Here is a 26,957-nt window from a genome sequence, read left to right as displayed (position 1 = left end):
GAAATCTATGACATGAATAACTATGAACTCTGTTTATTCTAAATGAGACGAGGGTGTACTTTATCATACTCGTTCTCTAGCCTGTATTACTGTTTACCGTATAAACTGGAATCTGTTACTTGTACCTGTTATGAGCTTGAATCAGTTACCTGTGCCTGTTATAATGTCGTTTGGGAGTGTATCCAGCGACCTTCTTGTTAAACCTGAGCTCAACCTCATGGGGAGTTAATTAAATCAAGCCAGCAAGGGCTTGGTCGAGGAAATTGACAATCCATGTGTGCCTGTTCCTAGGGAATCTTTGGGTATTGAGACTCTTGATTCCGGTATACTCGAGTATTACCATTCCTGTTCCTGTTGAGGTGTTCGGGCCCGGTAAGGGGTATGTTTGGTGGACGAAATTTGGCGTTAAGTGGTGCTCTACTGAACTAGTTACTTTACTTTAAAGTTGACGGAGTGTCAACTACTACTTGATCAAGATCTGGTACTGCAACGGGAATCTAGCTCCTGAGAGCCACCTGTATCCTTCCCATTTGAATCACTGTTTTAACTGCTTTACTTTATATCTGGTATGTGTATCTGACTGATTAAACATGAAATGCCATGATTCTTGACTACTTGGATTTTTGGTATCTCATTGAGCGTAATCTCACCCCCTTCCCGTTATCTTTGTTTTCCTTACAGGGGCAAACTGTGAAATCATGATTTTGGATGAAAGAGTCGAGCTAGTGTAAACGTTCCCTTGTTAAGCTCCTTTGTAATAGAAAAACCCTAATTGTATTTCGATCTAGTATCACACTTTTACTTGTAAAGTTCCAACATGCTTTTCAAAGGGTTTATTCATGTCTCTCTCACGTATTTGTTGGTAAATGTACGTTCGATGGGTTTACATGAACTTTACTTGTATCCGTTGGGGATTCGAACGAGTGCACGATTTGATCGAGAAAAGAAAAATTTTGGCGGGAAACTGTTCACCGAATCCGGCCAGTTCTTGGTCGGATACTTGGCCGGATTTGCAGGGGAATTTGAAAATAAATTTGGTTTCACTACTGCCTTGAATCCGGCCGTGAATCCGGCCGGATTGTGACGTGGCAGTCCTTTTCCGTTTTCTTTTCTTTCGTTTTCGTTTCGTTTCGTGCTTGTGGAAGCGTACTTTCGACATATCATAGCACCGTGTGGTTTGGAAATCTTGTATTCGGCTTAGTAGTCCTGACGAGAGTTGGGCAGGTAATCCGCTAACCCCTTTGGTTCTCCCTAGGGGAAGGTGGGGCTATTAATTAATGTGGTGGAGGCATATGCACAGATAGACACCATAGAGAAGATTGTGTTTAGTTCATCTTTAACTGCAGCAATATGGAGATGCAACATATGCTGTCAAGAGGATGTAGATGACCAGAACTGCATAAGCTAGCATCAAAATTGTTCAACAGAGTCCTGACTTACTTAAGAAATTGCTCTGAATTTTTTCATTAATCTCTTACAGACAGTGGCATTCATTTAATGATATCTATTACACAAGATAACAAACAGAACCTATTCAATTGGTTTCATCTTCCTACCAAGAACAGGAGATACTTGCTCAATCTAGAGTTCGAGGCAACACAGCACATTACAGAGCAACACAGAGCAACTTTTCTAATCTCACAACCTTTAATCAACGCAGCACCCAAATTAATTCTAACAGACCAATGTTAAAGAATTAATTAACACATTACCCAAATTAATCAACACATAGCTTTCAACTCTGTCCGAAATTGACACCAAGTATAATAAATCAACAGAGGGCAATTAACTCAGCAGCCTTTCTCCAAATTTTGGCTTATTTAATACCAAAAAATTAAAGAATCCAAGACTGCAGCACGCCATATACAGGGAGTAATCAACAAAAAAAATTCCAGAAAATGCTTCTGGCTTGCTGCGGTTTCAGTTCCAAAAATTGAAGCGTGGCTGGCTCAAATTTATGCTACTGGCTGAAGGGAACTTACCTAAACGGAAGCACGGTAGTCTTTTGCTTTTGGACTGACACAGCCGTTTGTCGGAGGGACTGAATTAGCTAAGCCGAACCTTCGTTTACCTTCCAATCAAGCGCCTCTACTCCGCAGGTCAGAGCTGCAGTTGTTTCCCGCCGCTTCTCCAAGCTCCGATCACCTCCACGTCAAATGGCCGAATTGCTCAGGTGAGCCGGGTAAATTGCTGTATAGGGCACCGCTTCTATGAGTTGAAAAAACGAGAAACAGTACAAGCAGTGTTTTCAGCAAATTGTGGGGTTTCAAAAGAAGATGCGGCAAAATGACGTCGTTTTGCTAAAAGACTAACAAGGGAACAAACGTGAGTTTTTTTGGAGTTCTTGTAGCAAAAGTTGTATAAAAACTAGTAGCAAACAAACTTGCTCAAAAACTTGGGTTCCAAACACCCCCTTTCTTTTTTTCTAAAACCCTTTTAGATTAAGGGCCTGTTTGGAACCTGAGTTTTTTGGGAGTTTGTCTAAAACTTTACTGTAGTGCACTGTAGAAGTTTTTGAAAAAATTTTGTAGAAATTTTTGTAAGGTGAAAAATTTTGTAGAAGTTTTTGTAGGGTAAAAAACATTTTTTTTTCCTTTTCTTTTTTTTCTTTCTTTTTTTCTTTCTCTTTCTCTTTCTTTTTCTTTTTCTTTTTCTTTTTCTTTCTATCCTTTTTCTTTTCTTTCCTCTCTTCTTCTTCTTCTTCTTCTTTCTTCCCCATCCCCCTTCCCCGTTACCTCCGCCACCCCCCGCAGCAACTCTTCCAATGCCACCTCCCGCCACCCCACTCCTCCCCTCTGCCCCACCACCCCTCTCTGCGCCTTTGCCCTCTGCCCCGCCTCTGCCCCGCCACCTCTCTCTGCGCCTTTGCCCTCTGCCCCGCCACCCCCTCTGCCCCGTCTTCCCCCTCCCCCACCCCTGCAAAAGCTTCCCCTCCCTCTCCCTCTGCCCGCAACCCCCTTCCCCCACCCCTGCAAAAGCTTCCCCGCCACCCCTCCCTCTCCCTCTCCCTCTGCCGCCACCTGATTTTTGCACATGAGTTTTGCAGCAACAGAAATGATTTTTTTCCAATGTTCCATCTTCCTCTCCTCTCCTTATCTTACAGGTAGAATAAGCAGCAACAGCTGAGTGTAATTTTTTGTTTTTTTTTTTGCAATTTTCCTTCTTCCCAAGCTGCGGGAGGGGGAAGGTGGCGGCGAAAGACAGAGGGCAAGAGAGGAGGGGGGAGGGAGAAAGAAAAAAGAGATTTTGGAAACCAACATATCGGTCAAAGAGGGAAGGGAGGGAGAGAAAAAAGAAAGGAAGGCCGGCAAAAGTTGGCCGGAATAGTTACCGGTGCCGGAAGCGGTGGTGGCCGGTTGGGTGGGGGAGGAAAAAAAAGAAAAGTTGAAGGGAATGTTTTTTGTGTATTATTTTGAAGTGTGTAAGTAAAAAACTTTGATAAGTTTTTTGGGTTTCCTGTAGCAAAAGTTGTTAAAAAACTAGTAGCTAAAAATTTTGGCAAAAAACTTCACTTCCAAACAAGCCCATTATGTTTGGTGCTACTAATGAGTGTTTGTGCAAGGATTTTTCCACTATTATGCAAAAAGAGTTTGAGATGAACATGATGGGAGAATTGAATTTCTTCCTTGGGTTTCAAGTGAAACAAACTCGAGAAGGAACATTCATTAATCAAGCTAAATACACCAAGGAGCTGCTCAAAAGATTCGGTATGGAGAAATGAAAGCAAGTTGAAACTCCAATATGCACATCTACCAAATTTGACAAGCATGAAGGAGGTATAAATGTTGACGAAAAGAAGTATGGAGGTATGATTGGCAGTTTACTTTATTTAACCGCAAGTAGACCTGATATCATGTTTGATGTTTGCTTGTGTGCTCGTTTCCAATCTTATCCAAAAGAATCTCACTTGATTGCTGTGAAAAGAATTTTTTGATACTTGAAAGGAACATTGAACTATGGTCTTTGGTATCTTAGATGTCATGAATTTCCTTTATATGGTTTCTCAGATACTGACTATGGTGGATGTAGAATAGATAGAAAGAGTACAAGTGGAACATGCCACTTTCTTGGTAATTGCTTAGTGTCTTGGTTAAGTAAGAAACAAAATGCTATTTCCTCGTCTACGGTCGCAGCGGAATATGTTGCCGCCGGTGCATGTTGTGCTCAATTAATGTGGATGAAAAGTACCTTGAATGATTTTGGATTGGTATATGGTTGTGTGCCTGTATATTGTGATAAAACAAGTGCCATAAATTTGACAAAAAATCTCATTCAACATTCTAGGACAAAGCATATAGACATAAAGCATCATTTCATTAGAAATCTTGTCCAAAAAGATGAAATCTGTGTACAATATGTTTGCTCAAAAGATCAAAGTGCTGACATTCTCACAAAAGCCCTTCCACTGGATCAGTTTGAATTTTTTAGAACAAAATTGGGCGTTATTGAAAAGTTTTTCTGAAAAATTATCTGGTCACTCTTTATCGGACGTCTGATACCTGATAAAAGGACGTCCGACAGTGTTCTTGATAGTCTTTCCAGAAAATTTTTTATTCGGACGATTGTGTTGGATGCTTTTCTTCGTTCGGCCGTCCGACACTCAAAAGAAGGGTATTATAAAGAAGTTCTCCCCTTCATTTATTTCACTCTCAATTGCTTTGTCGGACACAACCCTTCATATCCTCTCACATTCAAAATTCAAAATTCATCTCTCTTAAGAACAAGTTCCAAGAAAATTGATTTGCCAAACATTATCACATCTCTTTTGCGTGCCCATTAGCTTTCATAACATCCTATAACTGCCAACCAACTCAAAAATCCCAAATTTTCATCTGAAACCCTAGTGACTCAAAATTCACTCTCTGTGGTCGTTTCAAACTTTTATTGTAGTTCATTCGCACTCTAAGATCATCACATACACAATCACATCATACTCTGCATCAATATCATCCTATATTTCATCATGGTGAGAATGAGAGGAGAATCTGTAAGTACTGGACGCACCACCAGGTTCAGGTTGAGGGATGAAGATACTGAAATTATTGAGCCCTCTACCATTAAATCTCCAAAAAAGGTGACAAAAAAATGAAGTAGAAAAGAGAAAGGTTATGCCCAAAAGAATCAATCTGCTCAAACTGAGGACAGGCAACCCACTGAGACTTCTGCTGAACAAACTGAGGAACAGCCTACTGAATTGCCTCATGTAAGTGATGATGAAGAGCCAACTATTGAGCCTTCCACCACTAAATCTCCAAAAAGGGGGACTGAAACTCGTGGTAAAAAGGGACAACATTCTGCAAAAAGGAAGAGGACTGCTCAATCTGAGGGACAACAAACCACCGAATCTTCCACCAGAAAGTCACCAAGAATAAGGGCTGGTGGACAGACTGATGTACAAACTACTCAACACACTGGAAAGAGGAAATGCACTGCCAATGTGCAACCTGAGGCTCAAATTGAAGAGGAACCTACCCTATTGCCAAAAATTCATTGATGATGATGCCCGGGATAGGTTCGAATGGATTTCTCAGAAGGGCTTCATCACCCAACGGACAATTATCCCTCATGAATTTCGTAAGTTTGACCTCGAACCTGTCCTTAAGCTCTTTGAATTTCAAAAATGGACTCATATTTTGACTATTCCCAACACCTATTATCCTGACATGCTTCATCAATTTTTTGCCAATCTTAGGAAGGGTAGATCCCACACTGATCTAGTCTTACGAGTAAATTCTGTTGATATAGAATTAAATCCTGACATTGTCAACACTGTTCTGAAAACCAAAATTGAAGATGGTTTTAAAGGAAAAATTGTAAACTTTTTCTCATATGAGGAATTTCCTTCTGCCTACCATCATTTTCATGTTGCAAAACTGATGTCTTATTTTCAAACACTCCTGCTGAGGCAAGATTGGAGGATCTCAATCCCCAAAATTTGATCATCTTTTCTATAATATCAAATCTGTTGGTTCCTACTGATGGTCACAGGACTGATGCCAACAAAATGGAGTTTTACCTGTTTTATTGCTTTCTTGAAAAAATTCGAATTGATTTCAGCTTTGTTATGTGCAAATTCTTACTCAAAATCAGCACTGATAGCCGTAGGAAACTTTCCTATGGAAGATTTCTGACCCCAATCTTTGTTCATTTTAAAATTCCCTTCGCTGGCAAATCGCCAAATGAAAGTGCCTCAACTGTTTTCTTAGTTAAAGGCTTCGTCGTCTTAGATAGATTGAGTTTTCCTTAGTTACGAATTTCATAGCATGTACTCTTCTGGTTCCAATCAATAAAATAAGGTGTTATAAAAAATTAAAAAAATAGATCCTAGGCTATTTATCAAGCGAAGCATGAGATAACTTTCATGGGATGACATGGAAAGTACTTGGATTTTATTTCTAGAAAGAAGAAAATTTGGGTTAGATAGTATATATAAAGGGAGAGGAGAGGGTTTGGTGTAAACATTTTATTGTCGCTTTACGTACTTTTATTTTTGTCTTTATAAAAGCTAATTTTATTTTAATTACCTAAACACACGTTGTCAAGATAACTACCTATAAGAATTTTTCAATTTACTGTTTAGACATATATTTTTTTCAATGTAACCACCCTTAAACAGTAACTGCCAACTTAACAATCATCTTGTCAAATAGTTTAGAAGATCAAAATTTTCTTTATTAGTAAAAATTTAAATGTAAAATTCATTCATTATAAATATTATGCATTTCTTTATTACATACATATCGAGTACGCATTTATCATTAGATATATATTATTCTAAAGCTTGTTTATGCACTTAAATTTCACCAAAGATGTCATGGGAAGTCTAATAATTATTTAAGGAAACCTCCTCTGAGGTTTCTCTTCATATCACTTACACCCTTGAAAATTTTAAAATCTCACTTACTTCTCCTATCAATTTGATAGGGCTAGATATCTCTTTCAATGAGACGACATTACACTTGCATTCTTAATAATTATTTAAGGAAAAATTCCAAACAAAAAGAGAATTTTTAACCCGAAAAAATAAACAAATGACCATCCAATATTAATCTATATTTCTATATATCTAGGTGGTGGTGAGGCATCAAAGGATATGGTTAAGTTAAATTTAGTAATGTCAACCACTTAAAATGATTTTTGGTAGGTAATTTACGCCTTAGAATATCTTGCAAGACGGATTTAAGGAAGTCAAGCAATTTTTTGAGGAAATATGTTTTAATACATGATGTAATTCAAGTTGTACTCAAATTAACAAAATCTTTTTTTATATGTGTAGTTTGAAGTGAAGAAGCTTATCCTTGACATCCTTAATCCTTGTTTTCTTTGAATCCATGGTGATTGGCATTGATTTATTGCTCAAGTTTGTTCTCACTTTCTCGAAATAAAGCCTCGTAAAATTCTTCTTGTACAAAAGTAGTTAAAAGAGTTTGTTTGTTCTGATCTCGAAATCTGTTGCTGTATAGTAACAGGTTTTAAAATTAGGAGCGGTGGAAACCTGGGAAACAGAAATTATATTTAGTTTGCAAGTTCGGTTGGGATTGTTTTTAAATTTTCATTAGCTAGAAATCTGTTAGGACATGAATTAGTTGTAATAAATGCTCAAATTGGGTATAAATCAATTGAAGTCAAACGGTGTCGTTTGGGTTAGTAGTTAGTTAGTCGGTTAATTAGCAATTTGCAGGTTGTTAGAGTTGGTTATAAAAGGGTCCCACACAGGTGAAGAATACAGCCAGAGTAATAACAAATTGCATCTCATTTCCTCTGATTCTCTTACTTCCTTTCACTTCATCTGATTCTTTCCCTTCTTTTCCAATTCGTTCTCACCTTCAATTCTAATCAGTTCTCAGATTTAGGCCATTGTGCCTGGGCGCCTGACAAATTGGTATCAAAGCAAGAAGATCCTTGGAACCTACCATTAGCAATGGCATAAGGCACTAGATTTCGGTCATTGGAGGAGCAAGTAAGGAAACAAGAAATCAAGCTGCAGGAATTGGTAGAATCTCTCCATGCATCACAGTCGGAGCAGCAGCAAATTAAGAAGGATCTGAAACAAGAACTAGAAGAGAGTAGCAAACGGATGGAAAGCCTATTATCAGGAATGGAGCAAAATTTTCACAAAATCTTGGAGCAAAAGCTGAACAATCTTCTGCTAAGGACTCCTATGAAGGAGAAGACTACCGAAGGGGATGGAAGAGTGCTAGTAGATCAGACACCGCTCTTACCAACTCCACCAGCTCACTGCAGGATACAAACAGAAGGCGAAGCTCAAAAACACCTCAAGAAGGACTGGAGTAAGTTTCAGATCCCAAATCCTCCTAAAATTGATTTACAGTTATTTTCTGGAGAACATCCTAGAAATTGGTTGAGGAAATGTAATAAATACTTCTTGAATTATCAAGTTCCAAACGAGCATAAAGTTGAAATCATTGAAATGTATTTGGATGGCAAAGCTGACAAATGGTTTCAAGGTGTAAAAATTGAGAAGCCTAGACTAGATTGGGAGGAATTTGAAGATCTGTTATGTAGGAGGTTTAATGATAGATCGTGTAAGGATATAGTGGAAGAATTCAATAAACTGCAACAAATAGGCAGTATTGATGACTATCAGGAGAGATTTGAGGAATTGAAACCTCTGATGATGATCAAAAATAAGAATCTGGATGAAAACTATTTCATTTCTAGCTTTATAATTGGACTTAAGGAAGAGATTAAGCCTGTGGTCAGAATGTTGAAGCCTACTACACTGGCGGAAGCCTTTGAGCTATCTCAGTGGCAAGAACAAGCCATAAGAATCCAGAGCAAGGGGCCTAAGGAGAACACTAGGTTAGTGGGAGAAAACAAATTTAGCATAACCAGGAGTACTGCTACTTCTGTGGGAACAAATTCTTATAACGTCCCTGCCATTAATAATTTCAAGCATTCTAAGTTCAGGAGTTCACCAGGGGACATCAGAGAGCCAAAAAGGATATCTGCTCAGGAGTTACAGTATAGGAGGAGTAATGGTTTATGTTTCAGATGTGGAGAGAAGTATGGGGTAGGACATCAGTGCAAAGTGGGGTACTCAAATTGCATGATATTAGAAGAAGAGGAGGATGTTGCATTTGAGGATGCAATTGGGGAATAAGATGAACAGACGGGGAATCCTGGACAGACCATGGAGTTGTCACTGCATGCCTTATCTGAGGCTCTAAAAAGGAAAACTATTACACTCATAGGCGTTTTGGATGGAGAGGAGGTACTGATATTGGTAGATACTGGGAGCTCAGACAGCTACATTAGTAGTGAACTAGTAATTGGAATGGACATAAGCTATCAGTGGGTGGATCAACCTTTTGTTGTCATCATGGGAAATGGATCAAGTGTCACCAGCAATGCTATATGCAAAGGGGTGAACTGGAGGATTAACCAACACAACTTCAGGTATGACCTCAAAGTGATGGAACTTGGAGGTTGGGACATAATCCTAGGAGTGGACTGGATGACACACTTCAGTCCCATCACATTCGACTTCCAACAGCTCAGGATATCTCTGCACCATGAGGGAGGTGAAATCCACTTACATGGCCAAGCAGGTAACTGTGATATGGACTTGATCAGAGGCAAAGACTTAAGAACATTTATAGAGTACAAGAGGCAGATGTGTATGGCTATGAGTGGCAAACAGGACAAGGACACAGAGGGGAAATTCGAACCTACACCTCAGGAGGTAGAGACTCTGCTACAAGAGTATGAGGATGTATTCCAGACTCCTAACTCACTTCCTCCAAGTAGGAGTGTGGATCATGAGATACCTCTCAAACCAGAGGCTCAGCCTTTCAAACTAAAGCCTTATAGGTATCCCCATTGCCATAAGGAGGAGATAGAGAGGCAGGTTGCTGAAATGTTGCAGAAAGGCATTGTTAAGCATAGTAACAGTCCTTTTGCATCCCCAGTGTTGCTGGTCAAGAAGAAAGAAGGCACCTGGAGATTTTGTGTGGACTACAGAAAACTGAGTGAGATCACTGTCAAGGACAGGTTTCCAATACCCAATGTAGATGAATTGTTGGATGAATTAGCAGGAGCTGTGTTTAAAACCAAGTTGGATTTGACTGCAGGGTATCACCAAATCAGAGTGAAGCCGCAGGACAGCTTTAAAACAGCATTCCAAACTCATTGTGGTCATTTTGAGTTCTTGGTAATGCCTTTTGGCCTCACCAACGCCCCTGCAACTTTTCAGTCACTAATGAATCAGGTGTTCCAACCTTACCTGAGGAAGTTTGTCTTAGTGTTTTTTGATGACATCCTGGTCTACAATGCCACACTGGAAGATCATGTTCAACATCTAAGAATTGTGCTAGAACTTCTGAGAGGACATCAACTATACGTGAAGAAATCTAAGTGTGCATTTGCTCAGAGACAAGTTGACTACCTGGGACACACTATTACTGATAAGGGGGTTAGTATGGATAATTCTAAGGTCCAGAGCATCTCACAATGGCCAGTACCAAGATCTGTCAAAGAATTGAGGGGTTTTTTGGGACTTACTCGCTACTATAGGAGGTTTATTAAACAGTATGGACTGGTATGCAAACCACTGACTGAGCTTCTTAAAAAGGATAATTTTAAGTGGAACCCCCAAGCACAAACTACTTTTGATCTGCTTAAGGAGCTCATGTGCTCAGCTCCTGTTCTTAAGTTACCAGACTTCAAGCAGCCCTTTGTGATAGAAACAGATGCCAGTGGAGGGGGCATTGGAGCAATTCTGATGCAGGAAGGCCACCCCATAGCCTTCCTAAGCAAGGCACTGTCACCACGTAACCTAGGCCTCTCAGTCTATGAGAAAGAGCTACTTGCTTTGGTAATGGCAGTTACCAAGTGGAGGCATTATTTGGTTGGCAATCACTTCATTATCAGGACTGACCACCAGTCCTTGAAGTACCTACTGGATCAGAAGCTGAACACGGCACTTTAACACAAATGGATGACCAAGTTGATGGGATTAGATTATGAGATACAGTACAAGAAAGGTACTGAAAATCAAGTAGCAGATGCTCTATCAAGGAGACCTGATCATGACCACAGCTTCCCACTTCATTCCTGCCTCGCCATCACTACTGTTAGACCTGGATGGATTGAAGAATTGCGGAAGAGCTATGAGACTGATAACCAGTGTCAGGATATCATAGCTCAGTTATCACTGGATCCTACTTTGCACTCTGACTACACTTGGGTTGATGGAGTACTTAGATATAAAGGCAATATCTATATTGGGAATTCCAGTAGCATTAGAAGACAGGTCATTCAGGTCCTACATGCTTCAGCCTTAGGAGGACATTCAGGCCAGAGAAACTGTTGGCAGAAGGTAAAAAGCTTGTTCTACTGGCCAGGAATGAAGGAAGAGGTGGTGGCATTTGTAGACACCAATTTTTAGCATTTAGTTTTTTATTTGTCGTTTTAGTTTTATTCATTTATTAGTGTTAGTTTTTTAGTTTTTATTTTTACTTTTAAGTTTCAGCATAAAATTTCTCAAAAAAAAAAAAAAAAAAAGAAGAAAAAAAAGAGAAAGAAAAGCATTCAAAAATATGTTCAGTTGTTTGGGATTTAATTTCAATGTTTTCTTGAAAAAAGAAGGGAAAAAGAAAAATAAAGAAAAAGAAAGAAAATTAGTATTTCGTTAGCATTTCTGCGTTTATTTTTTTTAGTAGGTAATTAGTTATCTATATTAATTAGTTATTATTAAAAAAAAAAAAAATGGTGCGGCATGCACGCTGCAATTTTTTTGCAGCGTGCAAAGGACAGCCACGAAGCTACTTTGGAGGGCTGGATTTTGAGACCAAGCAGGCCTTTCATCCTCACCATTGGGGTGAGGGTTTAGAAGGTTGAGAGCTGGATATAAAAGGCAAAGGAAGGAGTAGCCGCAAGAAAGAAAAAAAGGCTGAGAGAGTTTCTGGGAGAAGGGGAGAGAGGATTAAGAGATGACGGCTGCTGGAGGAAGAAAAGACTGAGAAGCAAGAAAGAAGAGGGTCGGGGGGGGAGTGAAATAACAGCAAAGGAAAAGAAAACAAGAGGGAGAGCTGGGGTTTTGACAAAGGGCAGGGGATAGAGAGATTGAAAGGGACGGCTAGAATCTTTGAAGGAGAGAGGTTTTGGTGTGAGCCGAGAGCAAGAAGGAGAGACCGAGAGAACCAGGAAGTCAGGGAAAGTGAAGCCACGTGAAAAAGAAATCAAGCGAGAAGGAACCAAGGACAGAAGAGGCCACTTCATCAGCGCAAAGGGCATCTAGTGGGCTCTCGATTCCAGGGACAGTGCGATAATCCTGAGGTAAATCCAGTTTAGCTTCATGAAGGTTTGAGTTCATCACATCTGTCTTGCATCTGTTAGTTCATCTTTTTCTGTAGTTACTGAAGCTTTCTAAAGCTTTAGGGCAAGTAGATGTTCAATGATTGCATGATTGCATGATTTGGCTAAAAGGCAGCAACTTTTGATGAACCTAGCTTTTGTTTACCACAAGTTTCTTTCTTTTCTGCATTTCTGTGATTGGCACCATGGTTAGACCTTCGGGAATTAGACAATGTTATGAGGGTTGTGTGATTTTAAATGGGCTGAGATCATTACGGTGGGATTTGTCTATTGTGAAGCTTGTCTGAGCTTTCTCTCTTTCTTCGCACGAGTAGATTTAGTTTTGGTTGAAATGGCTGCAGAAGATTCCCAGGTTATGCGTGTCCTCTGTTCTGTTTTTTCATGCTGAGATCCCAAAGTTTCACATTGGCAAAATTGGAAGAATGTTTGAGGGTCTTGTTGCCTGAGTTTGGATGGTTTCTACTGAGGTTGTTTGCATATAAATTTGCTGCAGCAAGTTCAGAAATGTTCAGCTTGTTGCGCTGATATGTGTTGACTGATTTTTCTGGAATGGCTAAAATTTTGTTTTGGTTGGGTTTCTTCCTTTGGGTCTGTTTTATCTAAGTCTTTATCATACCGCAAGCTGGCTGCCGATTCCTTTTGCATAAAATTCATGTTCCCAGATATGCATGCCAACACATTTGAACTAAGATAAGAGAAGTAAAGGCTGCTGCATCCGGTCTTACTCTTTGCTGTTTTCTTTCCTGCAAATTGTTCACCAAATTTCGGCCATCCAACTTGATGTCTGATCTTATGTGGAAAGAAGAATTGGCTGGGTGAGGATTGTTTTAAGTTGGCATGTTTGGGTTCTTAAAACCTTTGAATCATGTTCCAATGCTTTGCTGCAAAATGAACAACCAATTGCTGAACCACCCTTGTATATTTTCCAGAATTTTTACATGATCTTGTCCTAAGTCTTTTGCTTGTTTTTATAGTGGTGGTTATGTGTTTTGCTTAGCTTAAAGTTGCAGGTTTGTTTTTTTGAAATGTATAATCTCAGTTGTGATTAAGAAAGCTGCATTTGGAAACGTAAATTGCAGCAAGTTTGTTTTGATTGCAGCAGTCTTCTTCCTTCTTGCATAAAGGCTTCATAAGTATTTGCATAATTTCTTTTCAATTTCTTTTTGCTTGTTAGAGGTGGAGCTGGTTTGTTTAGTTGCTTATCCAAAGTTGGGATAGATGAAAGGGTTAGTCAAAGCTGCTTAGAATTTGTTTAGGAGATGGAAATGCAGCCAGCAGTTGTTCTAATTTCAAAAGATGTTCATTGCAGAAAATTGTGTTTCCTACGTATGCATGCATGGAAAAATTCTGAGTATTGCACTTTGATCCTCCAAGTCCTCCTTTGTTTCACTATGAACCAACAATTGAATAATTTCCTCAATTTGGTCCTTGACGATTTTAATTCTACAACTTCATTGCTTGTTTTCTTTAAGTAATTACTATGTGTTGTTTCAATTGCATTTAATTCATGACTTTAGGGGCTTTATGACCAATGAGCTTGTGTTTGCCTATTTTCTTTAAATTTCCCAAATAAATTGGTACCTTGACCATTTCTTTCATTTTGGAGGATAAATAAGTGATTTCACTTCATTGGGGCCCAATTTCAAGGGAGGTACACTCTACCCCTTTATTTGCACTTCATTTGACTCTATGTGCTCCTACGTGTTATGTGAATATGCATGTCTACTTCGCTTTCCTTGCTTTTCTTTAATTCCTTTCATATATTTCATTTACTTTCGCTTTTATTAATTTATTCATTATGGGGTATGTGTACACCTCTTGGCTTGTAATAGATAGGGCTTGGCGAGCAATTTGGTCCATTTCCCCTTCCCCTTTTGTTGCCTTTCTTTAATTCCTTTCATTTATTTCATTCACTTTTGCTTTTTATTTAAGTTATTCATTATGGGGTATGTGTACACCTCTTGGCTTGTAATAGATAGGGCTCGGAGAGCATCTGGTCCATTTCCCCTTCCCCTTGGTTGCTTGCTTTTGTTGCTACATGTTTAAGTGCTTTATTAGGCTCTTGCATCTAGTCGAGCATGCTAAGTGTTATGTGCTATGTGTTTATAAGTGATTTGCATGTTTACTCACTTTTTATAGTGTGGATGAATGGAATGGATGAATGTACGTCACCACACTAGTCCAACGCTAGTTGTGGCTTCTTTTATCGTTTCCACTAGTCTAATGCTAGTAGGAATTCATACAAAGGGCTAGTCCAACGCTAGACCCAATAGGATTTTTCCTTTGTTTTTCATTAATGCATTATTTGCCTGTTCACGACATATCATGCATTTTTCCTTAGTTTTATCATCTGGCATGCTCCTCGATTCCCCTTTCCCCTCACTTTAGGTCTTGCATCTCATGCTAGTTAGGGTACATTTGCCTGAAGAGTCCCCTTAAATATGGAATATAGACGAGTGTGGCTTTTTCTAAGCCTTAGCACGCTTGTATTCCCTCTATCAAAGGGTAAATTGAGTCACGATTTAGGTCTCTCCGCGCCCAATATGCATGCATTCCCTAGGCTCATGCACTTTAAATCCATCCCATCATTTTACATCCTCATTACACTGTCACTTGCACCTTCACTTGCACACGAACACTTTTATCTTCACTTGCACACGAACACTTTTATCTTCACTTATACCATATCACTCGCACACGTGCACTTTATGTTATTTTCACATTATCATTCTTTACTCACCTTACCTTGTAAATACATTTGCACACCTCCACTTATATCTTATTATTTTTATCATTTTTCTCACTTCACACAAACTCACATTTTCACATGGCATGCATTCCACTCATTTTTACATCATTTAGGATTATGTGACCTCTCCAAAGGCTCATTAGTGGGCTTCGCAATTAATGTGATTGGCACCACTCAACCTTTGAAGAGAAATTTCCCCGTGTCCCCCTAGGTCTAGGTTTTTGCATTCATATAGTCATATCCAACATGCGATACATACCTTGGGTAGAAAAATTAGGAAAGGTGGGGCTAAATCACGCAACTAGCCTTGGCTAGGTCGAAGGGGTGCCTTGGATTTTTATCCTTGCCTTCCCCTTCGTCAAATGTGACCCCCGAACCTTTTTCTTTGATTTGCGTAGACTAGGAGTCGTTTAAAAAAGGGTTTTCTACATTTTCCTTTGAAAAATTCATTTTTTTTAGGTGACTTGGTACACCTTAACTCTATACCAAGTGGCGACTCCGATTTTGTTTTTAAAAAACCCTTTTTTGAACTTCGTTTGGCCAAATCGTCGCATTATTAAGTCCCATGGCCTTTTATTCTCATTTACACACGTTCACATATATCATACACACACCACACCACACACATTCAAAAAGTGGGGCGCGACAGCATTCATACAGAACTGTGACGTATGCCAGAGGAATAAAGCCGAACATGTTCCCTACCCTGGACTGCTGCAACCAATCACCATTCCTAAGCAAGCCTGGTCTCATATATCTATGGATTTTATTGAGAAATTGCCCAAGTTGCAGGGTTATGATACCATATTGGTAGTCATTGACAGGTTCACGAAGTTTGGCCACTTTATTATGCTCACTCATCCCTTCACAGTTAAGACAGTAGCTCAGAGTTTCATGGACAACATATACAGACTGCATGGGTTGCCAGAATCCATCATTACTGATAGGGATAGGATCTTTACTAGTGGCTTTTGGAGGGAGCTATTCAAGATGATGGGCACACTGCATTATTCATCATCTTATCATCCCCAATCTGATGGACAAAGTGAACGACTGAACCAGTGTGTGGAAAATTACCTAAGGTGCATGACTGGAGAAATGCCTTCTCAGTGGAGCAAGTGGTTGGCAATGGCTGAGTGGTGGTACAACTCTACTTACCATTCCAGTCTTAAGATGACCCCATTTGAGGCATTGTTTGGATACAAACCTGTGAGGACTCGTAAAAACTATTATTTTATGCCTAATTTATGGCTTAATAAATTATTTAATTAGATTTTTATCCCAAGGAATATTTTCTAGTCTTATTAGACTTAAATACATGGTAATATAACTTCGTTATATTTTTAAAGTGATTCGTTTCAAAAATTAATTTCCTGGAGCGCGTTTAGTAAAAATAGTGAATAGTACTTGGAGATTTTATCCGCGTAGTAGCACAATAAGCTTGGAATATTGGAGACTTGTACTAAGGTCCTAAAATAGGTAATCTTATGAGTAAATACTCAAGTGATAGTTAGTAGTGCAATCGTTATAAGAATTTCTTGGAAGTTTCGCGTTATAGCGTTAAAATTGACGGTACGCGTTTTCACACGCGCGACTTTATTTGAGGGACTTTAGACCCTTATTTCGGGACAATTAAGAGTGAATAATACTTACATGAATATAAATGCATTGGAGGTTCAGTGCACTAGTGAACCAAACGCGCGAGAAAATCGAGCCTAATCGCGCCAAACACACCCTAATAAGAGTTGACTTTGGAGTGATTGTGCACCACCCATTTAATCTTCTCTTGGAAGCTAAATTTTGATCACACTTCACTCCTTCTTCCTCCCAAGACAGCCGGCCAACATCTCTCTCTCTCACACTCTTGCTTCACAAATTTCTTCACTAAATCAACCCAAAACCTCAACCAATCTTCACCAAACTTGAGGATCATCTAGCATACTACTTGGAGGTTGGATTTAGCTAGCAAAAAGGGCTGCATTTTCACGGTTTCTTGGAGCTCTAGAGGGCCGAAAATTTCTGGGTTAAGGCACTAAGGAGGTATAACTTCATCTTGCACTTTAAACTTGGATTATGATGGTAGAAATGCATCTTTAAGCTATTGCATGTGGTTGGGTGGCTTGATATGGTTGTAAAATGTTCTAGTGGGCTCTTTGTATTCCCACACTTGAGTTGTTGTTGCTGATTTGAGGATCAATGTTGGATTTAATGGTAGTTTAATGGTTATAATGATGGATTTATGGAGTGTTATTGTTGGAAACTCAAATAGAGGTCATGACCAGAAATTTCCGAATCTGCCCCTGTTTTGTTCGGCCATGATAAGGCCCATTTTTGGTGATTTATTGGCATGAACCTGATGTGTATACGTTATATTATATGTGTAGAAATTTTCGTTGGAAAACATTAACATTTGGATGGGCAAACGAATTTATTCGTGGACTAGGCAAGCTGGAAAGTTATTTTCGGGTAACCCTGTCCAGCGGTAGCATTTTGACCATAACTCTGTCCTCGGGTGTCAAAATCAAGTGCCGTCGGTGGCGTTTGAAACTAGACATTCCTAGCTTTAATTTGAGATAAAATGCACGTTCTGATTCTTTGTGAGTGAGCAGAACCAAATGTTTTAAGATAGCTGTCCTGTCTCTCGGATTTGCTGGAATGGCTTGTAGAGGCAGCAACTTGAGGCTCAATTTTGAGCTGGTTGCTTGCCGAATTTCAGAACATTTCCTTCTGTGAACTTTTAGTCCCGTGAATTTATTTTCTAACGCCATAAACCATGCCTCATTCTGAGTTAAATTGATTGAGTTGTGACTAAAACAAGAGGACTGCCCTGTTTTGGAAAAAAGTAGTATTTGGACTGATTTGGGGCAAAACTTGGGAATGATTTTATTAATTGAAGTTCTTGATGCTCATCACTTACCAAAGGTATCATGGATGTATCTTAGACCTTTATTTCCCCAATGAACCATGGTTGGATAGTTTTCTTGGTTAAACGATTTGAAATTGGGAAATGAAAGTCACAAGGCAGATTGCCTTAGAATTTTTCCTGAACTTTGGATGAGTAGTTAACTACCTTCCCGAGGGTATTTTTCCCTGAAATTTGATAGAGAAATACCTTGCATATAGGAGTAAATTACTGCCAATTTTGGCACCGATTCAAGTTCGTTTCGATACCGAATTAAATTCCTAGTGTTGGAGGTTCAAAACTGGAAATTCTCCTTCAGTCTTGAATCTTCCTCAACTTTGAGCTACCGTATCTCGGTACTCGAAACTCCGATTCTCGATCCGCTTGTTTTTATATAAACCTCACTTGTAACTCTAATTGAGTTACAAATTTCAGAGGCCGGTTTGCAATGTGCGAATCGTGCCGAATTTTCAAAGTTGGCCGAAATCCAACTTAAAGTTTTCCAGTTTTGGGCTTATATCGAAAGAGATACGAATTTTCAAAGATTTAAGATAAAACTGAAATTTCTCAATTTTCAAGGCAAAGGAGTTTTTTCAGAACTCTTAATTCTCTTAGTATTATTCAAACGTTTTGCCCTCGATTTTCATGATAAAAACCCAAATAATATTGTACATAATAAAAGGGAAGTTGAACCTCGATTTACGTATAATTGAGGTTCCTTTTGCGAAATAATCCTTAGATTGTACTAATGTACGATCTTCCTTGACTAGTGGGTTAATTGTGTGATTATCCGCTATTAATTGCCAGGCGCTCAAGAAGGCATTCAAGAGGATCTTACTGTGGACACTTGAACTCCCAGAAAATAATTCTTATTGAATTGCTCGGTGAGTGTCAAGTGTGTGAAGCTGTGATTCTTGCTTATTTGTGGTAATTGTTGGAAGTTTTAAAAGTAAGGGCGGGTGCGTACTTTACCGCACTCGTTCTAATATCAAATGAATGAATGAAATGTATTGAATGAATGAATGAAATGAAATGTTATGTTATGATTACATGTGTCGTTGGAGTAAACCTCCTCGACTTTCAAATGAATGGGGGACGCCCAAACTCATAGGCCGACCTTAGACTCGAGCCAGCAATGGGCTTGGTCGGGGACTTAGGCGTGCCATGAGATATAAATGAGCTTGACCTAATGAGAGGTCTTGCTCGGCATACTCGTGGAGTCTCGCCTTATAAATGACTTGTGGGCCCTTGAGGTGTACGGTGGACGGAGGGAAGTAAGTGGTGATCTACGGAAATGGAAATACCGACCCGGTTGACAGGAGGGTCAATGCGGGAAGGTATACGAATGACATCGGCAGAGCGAGTGGAACTTAGCTCTTGAGAGCTATTATATCCTTGAATTGTTTCTGGTTACTTTTCCTGTTTAAATGATTGACTATTGAAGGGACATGGTTTTATTTACTAAATTTGGGATTGCTATTTGAACAAAGTGCTTGCATGTGTGTTCTTGGCCTCACGAGCGTTTAGCTCACCCTATAGTTTTGTTTTCCTTAACAGGACCGATTCTTGGAGAAGTATGGAGAAACCATTCGTTACACTTTTGTTAAGACTCCTGCTATATTTTGACTAGGCCCTGGTTTGGATTGTACTTTTGGAAATTGTAAATTTGAAAGTTTGGGCCCTGACGTGTATGTTGAATTTAAGTTGTTTTATGATTACCGATGTATTGGTTACATGTTAAGTGACTTGATAAGCTTGAACGCTTCCGCATTATTGTGTTCATGTTGTTCTCTTCGAAGTGTTTAGTCCGGTTTTAATTGAATGGAATTGCTTGAGTCCTGGCGAGAGCTGGGCAGGCGTCCGCGGATACCCTTTGGTCCGCCTTAGGGAGATGTGGGGCGTCACAAAACCAGTGCCCCTACCTCTGGGACCTTACTTGGAATCAGTGGTACCTGCAGCTTCTGACATGATCCAGGAAAGGAACAGGATTGCCAACTTAGTCAAAGCTCAGCAACGAATGAAGTATTTTGCTGACCAACACAGGACTGAAAGGGAGTTTGCTGTGGGTGACTGGGTGTTTCTGAAGCTACAGCCATACAGACAACAAACTGTTGTGGTCAGGAAGTGCCTCAAGCTGTCTGCCAAGTATTTTGGTCCCTTCCAGGTGGAGGAGAAGGTTGGCTCAGTCGCCTACAGGTTGAAGTTACCCGCAGGCACCAAATTGCACCCTGTGTTCCATGTGTCCTTGCTCAAGAAGAAGCTGGGACCACTACAGAACAGTTCAACCAAGCTGCCAGAATTGGACACTCAAGATCAATGTCCTCTGCAACCAGAAATCATCTTGAAGAGGAGGGTCATTTTGAGAGGAGGCCAACCTGTTGTACAATTTTTAATCAAATGGGATCAACTGGACTATGAAGAAGCATCATGGGAGGACAAGTCTTTTATTGAACACCAGTTTCCCACGTTCCAGACTTGAGGACAAGTCTGATCTTAAGCGGAGGGGATTGTTAGGACATGAATTAGTTGTAATAAATGCTCAAATTGGGCATAAATCAATTAAAGTCAAACGGTGTCGTTTGGGTTAGTAGTTAGTTAGTCGGTTAATTAGCAATTTGCAGGTTGTTAGAGTTGGTTATAAAAGGGTCCCACACAGGTGAAAAATACAGCCAGAGTAATAACAAATTGCATCTCATTTCCTCTGATTCTCTTACTTCCTTTCACTTCCTCTGATTCTTTCCCTTCTTTTCCAATTCGTTCTCTGTGACAGCCCCACCTCCCCCTAAGGCGAACCAGAGGGTTCGGTGGGCCGCCTGCCCAGCTCTCGCTGGGACTCAGTCGTTCACTACAGTCCTCAAATAAAGTACGAGATAAATCTCAAATATTACATTCAATTCTCCAAGAATTACATATCACAAGTACCAGAAAGTAAAACCTACAAGAACTGATAACTACAACCACCACGCCAACTATGTACATCTTACTCGTCAACTTTTAACAAATACAAATTCAAGTATTCTATAGCTCAAAATCTAACCACCTTCCCGAGCGATCCCCGTGCCGTCCCCCTGCTAAGGAAAACAAATGGAACGGGGTAAGCTATATGCTTATCAAGTAAACAGGGGCAAAAGCGTAAATTTTCACGTATCAACCAATTATATGGTAAGAGTAAAGCAAAAGCAGAAAGATAACATCACATCGTAAGGATACGGGTGGCTCCAAAGCCAGATCGTTTGCCATGTGTGACCTCCTGCCGACACTCCGTCGACCTCAAATAATGGTCCGTAGAACTTCACTTGTACACCCACCGTACACCTTATCACCCTCTCTGGCCAGGCACCTCACAAACTTGCTCGAGCGAACGAAATTGAGCTTGGTTCACAAGCTCGGGTCACAAACTTGGTCCACATAATCGGTGAACCGGATTCACAAACTTGGTGACCTCAAACCAGGTTGGACTAACTTCGACCAAGCCCTAACCGGCTCGAATAGTCCATCCAGGTCATGAGATCGGGCCCCAAACTCACAAACTTCACAAAATTTACTCAAAAGTCACCCCGAGCCACAAGGTCAAGGGGTTTAGTTCCAAAATGATTCATATACATATGCCATATACAAATGTGTGCGTAAATTAGGGTTTAGGTCGAGTGCGATAAAGTACACCCTCGCCTAAGTACCCTTTTCATACATATCGAATCACATAAACAACTAACACGTAAAAGCGGCCTGAATACTTACACAACGAACAAGGATAACAAAAAGACGAAATTCGCGTCGCGAAAAGTAGCTAGTAGGCCCCACCGGCTCCACCTATCTCACCACCGTCTGAAATAGAAGATTGCATCACATAGTATCACAAACGGCTACTAATATGCCTAAAACAAGCAAAACGACAAAATTGGCACATGCATGTGCGGAAACGGCATACGGAAACGGGAATGGCGGCCTAGCCGTTTTGCCGTCAAAACTGTTTTGAGCACAATCGAGGCTACGAGTGTCGGATCAAGGTACATGAGGTACCGTTGCGAAGCTAAGAGAAAATTCTATAACTTTTATGAAGACACTTAAATCCGGATCTGAACAGAGATGGGTCGAAAGTATGGAAAACAGTGCCAGAAATTTGCACTTTAAGATGACGGACAGGGTATGTTTTCTGGATCGTAACTCCTAGCTCACAAATCCAAATCAAGAAATTCCAAAGGCATTAGAAAGCTGAGACATAAGGCTACAATGTTCATGAAGATCACTTAGTCCAATTTCCAGTGTAACCTGATCAAATTCCCAATCCATGTAACCTGGTTTCAACTATTCGGCTAATACACCGTACTGCATTCAAGTGACCATATCTCAGTCTACCAAGGTCCGTTTAAGGTGTTCTTGGTGGCGTTACAAAGCTAATACAGAGAACTGAAACTTTTATGTTTTGGTGAAAGGCCGAATCCAAACGGATTATAGTGAATAAATTCAACTAAAAGGACTAAACTGTCCACGCGGAACTCTGGAAAGTGACCTAAATCAGCGAGGGTATTTTGGTCTTTTCACGAGCTACATTGCTCTGATTGAGCTGAAATTTTGTAGGCACCTATAAAATACCATTCTCTAAAACTTTCATGTTTTATTCCAATCCCAATTCGGCCTCTAACATGGTGCAACAAAAACGGACAGAAAGGGGAAAAAATTTTCCAGAAATCTGGAATCTTTTGGTTTCAATGATAGTTTTCTAAATTTCTTGCTACACTTGCTACCAAAACCCCCTATATAACTTTGGATACAACATATATCAATCATACATCAAGTATAGGCAGAAATTAATCAAACCCTAACTTACCTATCTCATCCAAAATCATCACATCAACTTGCATAACTTGTAATCAAACCCAAAACATGAACTATTTAACATCTTAAACAAGAATAAAAGGATCAAAGCCATAGATCAGATTTTATACCTCAAAAAGAAGGCTTGCAAGAGTGATCCTCCACTATTTCTTGAAATTTTTGGTTCCCTTAGCTTCCCAAGCTTCCAAACTTACGATCAATCGGTTTAGAATTCGATTTTAGCACTTGGTTGGTGTAAATCAAGAAGAAAATGGTGCAACTCTTACTCTCCCTTTCTCTCTCTCCTTACTCGGCCAAGATACAGAAAATAATGAAGGAGATTAAGCTAAGTTTGTCTTATAAGAAGGTAGAAAGATAAGAATTAATTCTAACCACAAGTTTGGCCAACACTTGGCTTAACCTCAACCACAAAAATTTTCTCTTTCCTTCCTTGCATTTGAGCCACAAATTTCGGTCAAGCTTAGCTGTAAATTAGGAGATATTTTGCTCAAATATCAATAGACTTGTATGGGAAGAAAGTGGTGGTCAAGTGGTGCGTTCAATCGGTAGTGCGCGGGACCCTCCGGTTCGCGCCGTTTTTCTTAAAAACACACGTACTAGGGTTTTTACTTCCTATTCACTAACCTTGTATCATTGCTTCTAATCACATATTATTTCTCACTTAAAAGTCATTTTTAATCACCAAATTTGATCCTTACTCCATACCGAAATTTCATCCGGCGAAAAATCGCGAAAACCCTAATTTGCTCCAATCTTGAAAACGAAGAGTGAAACCCTACTTTCTAGGTTTATTTACACTTATTGTGGTGTACTTGAGTAGGAGGATCATATTAAATAAATAATTTCCAAATAAAAGGAATTTTAAGAAAAGTGTGATGAATTTTACAATTCCATAAAATAAAATTAGGGTTTTGAGTCAAATATGAGGGATTTAAACATAGTCACAAGTAAACTAGGGTTTTTGATTAAAATTTTAGGGTTTCTAGTCTTTTAAAACAAAATAAGATTTTAAATCAAACCCAAAGAAATAACTTTAGTATCTTCCCTGAAACAAAATAATGTTTTAAAATAAAATGAACTAAAGAAACCGTAAAACAATAGCATCTTAAAAGTTGGGGTGTCACAATCTCCCCTCCTTAAAAGAATTTCGTCCTCGAAATTCCAATCAACGAACTAAAGGGTGGAATACTCAAAATAATCAAAAGATCAAAATGTATCCATATATATACAAGTCACGCCAAAATATACACAATATAATGCATCCTATACACCAAGGGACATTTCAAGTTAGACAAAGTCAAGAACTGCAAGTACTATATATATAGGTATTCTCATACCACAAGTAAATGACATGTAGTGCAAGGGCAAAATGAAAGAAACGCGACTTATCGTCCCACGCTCAGGGAAAATCACCCTCGTCCGGTTTCTTACTCCACTCCCCAAGGTGCCCGTTGATATCTTGTACTCACTCTAGCCAGACAAAGCCTGTTCATGTTCTCAAAATGCTAGCCTCAAGTACTAAACTCTAGAGTACTCAGGCACAAGAATCCGAAATAAGATAATTCACATCTCGAGCTGCAGTCCCAAGAGTAAACTATCTATAATCGAAATTCCTACCTGACGTACCTATCTATAGTCCTCAGATACCATGAGAAAGATTTAAGGCCTATAACATTTATGATCCATAACTTATGCTCGAACGAACACTTAGTCCTTCATACTTATTCGCCACTTCATCCAGGCTCACTCTGCGCAGAGACCACGCGAAGCAGCTATAGGTTTTATCCCTCAATTGCTTAACTTTCAAATCACATCAATTCAAATCAAATCCCACAGTCCGGCATCCTAACTTCAAGCCTAGGATACACTACAGGAATATGAAGCCTAAGCTCTGATACCAACTGTGACAGCCCAACCTCCCCCTAAGGCGAACCAGAGGGTTCGACGGGCCGCCTGCCCAGTTCTCGCTAGGACTCAGTCGTTCACTACAGTCCTCAAATAAAGTACGAGATAAATCTCAAATATTACATTCAATTCTCCAAGAATTACATATCACAAGTACCAGAAAGTAAAACCTACAAGAACTGATAACTACAACCACCACGCCAACTATGTACATCTTACTCATCAACTTTTAACAAATACAAATTCAAGTATTCTATAGCTCAAAATCTAACCACCTTCCCGAGCGATCCCCGTGCCGTCCCCCTGCTAAGGAAAACAAATGGAACGGGGTAAGCTATATGCTTATCAAGTAAACAGGGGCAAAAGCGTAAATTTTCACGTATCAACCAATTATATGGTAAGAGTAAAGCAAAAGCAGAAAGATAACATCACATAGTAAGGATACGGGTGGCTCCAAAGCCAGATCGTTTGCCATGTGTGACCTCCTGCCGACACTCCGTCGACCTCAAATAATGGTCCGTAGAACTTCACTTGTACACCCACCGTACACCTTATCACCCTCTCTGGCCAGGCACCTCACAAACTTGCTCGAGCGAAAGAAATTGAGCTTGGTTCACAAGCTCGGGTCACAAACTTGGTCCACATAATCGGTGAACCGGATTCACAAACTTGGTGACCTCAAACCAGGTTGGACTAACTTCGACCAAGCCCTAACCGGCTCGAATAGTCCATCCAGGTCATGAGATCGGGCCCCAAACTCACAAACTTCACAAAATTTACTCAAAAGTCACCCCGAGCCACAAGGTCAAGGGGTTTAGTTCCAAAATGATTCATATACATATGCCATATACAAATGTGTGCGTAAATTAGGGTTTAGGTCGAGTGCGATAAAGTACACCCTCGCCTAGGTACCCTTTTCATACATATCGAATCACATAAACAACTAACACGTAAAAGCGGCCTGAATACTTACACAACGAACAAGGATAACAAAAGGATGAAATTCGCGTCGCGAAAAGTAGCTAGTAGGCCCCACCGGCTCCACCTAGCTCACCACCATCTGAAATAGAAGATTGCATCACATAGTATCACAAACGGCTACTAATATGCCTAAAACAAGCAAAACGACAAAATTGGCACATGCATGTGCGGAAACGGCATACGGAAACGGGAATGGCGGCCTAGCCGTTTTGCCGTCAAAACTGTTTTGAGCACAATCGAGGCTACGAGTGTCGGATCAAGGTACATGAGGTACCGTTGCGAAGCTAAGAGAAAATTCTATAACTTTTATGAAGACACTTAAATCCGGATCTGAACAGAGATGGGTCGAAAGTATGGAAAACAGTGCCAGAAATTTGCACTTTAAGATGACGGACAGGGTATGTTTGCTGGATCGTAACTCCTAGCTCACAAATCCAAATCAAGAAATTCCAAAGGCATTAGAAAACTGAGAAATAAGGGTACAATGTTCATGAAGATCACTTAGTCCAATTTCCAGTGTAACCTGATCAAATTCCCAATCCATGTAACCTGGTTTCAACTATTCGGCTAATCCACCGTACTGCATTCAAGTGACCATATCTCAGTCTACCAAGGTCCGTTTAAGGTGTTCTTGGTGGCGTTACAAAGCTAATACAGAACACTGAAACTTTTATGTTTTGGTGAAAGGCCGAATCCAAACGGATTATAGTGAATAAATTCAATCAAAAGGACTAAACTGTCCACGCGGAACTCTGGAAAGTGACCTAAATCAGTGAGGGTATTTTGGTCTTTTCACGAGCTACATTGCTCTGATTGAGTTGAAATTTTGTAGGCACCTATAAAATATCATTCTCTACAACTTTCATGTTTTATTCCAATCCCAATTCGGCCTCTAACATGGTGCAACAAAAACGGACAGAAAGGGGAAAAAATTTTCCAGAAATCTGGAATCTTTTGGTTTCAATGATAGTTTTCTAAATTTCTTGCTACACTTGCTACCAAAACCCCCTATATAACTTTGGATACAACATATATCAATCATACATTAAGTATAGGCAGAAATTAATCAAACCCTAACTTACCTATCTCATCCAAAATCATCACATCAACTTGCATAACTTGTAATCAAACCCAAAACATGAACTATTTAACATCCTAAACAAGAATAAAAGGATCAAAGCCATAGATCAGATTTTATACCTCAAAAAGAAGGCTTGCAAGAGTGATCCTCCACTATTTCTTGAA

At 39.7% G+C, this 26,957-nt stretch overlaps 1 protein-coding gene across 1 annotated transcript; it reads left to right on the top strand.

Annotated features, from left to right (window-relative positions):
• Positions 1 to 19,956: 19,956 nt before the first annotated feature.
• LOC140016264 (uncharacterized) lies at positions 19,957 to 20,469 on the top strand. The gene has a single exon (XM_072069777.1). It carries the CDS (start codon positions 19,957 to 19,959, stop codon positions 20,467 to 20,469), a length of 513 nt encoding a protein of 170 aa, XP_071925878.1.
• Positions 20,470 to 26,957: the final 6,488 nt, after the last annotated feature.

The sequence above is a fragment of the Coffea arabica genome, chromosome 1e (assembly GCF_036785885.1).
Source record: "Coffea arabica cultivar ET-39 chromosome 1e, Coffea Arabica ET-39 HiFi, whole genome shotgun sequence".
In the NCBI taxonomy this organism is placed as follows: Eukaryota; Viridiplantae; Streptophyta; class Magnoliopsida; order Gentianales; family Rubiaceae; genus Coffea; species Coffea arabica.
The sequence above is the reverse complement of the archived record's forward strand: the minus strand, read 5'-3'. Positions and strand labels throughout refer to the sequence as shown.

Coding starts and splice junctions, on each gene's coding strand:
- LOC140016264 (XM_072069777.1), top strand. CDS start 19,957: ATGATCCAGGAAAGGAACAGGATTGCCAACTTAGTCAAAGCTCAGCAA.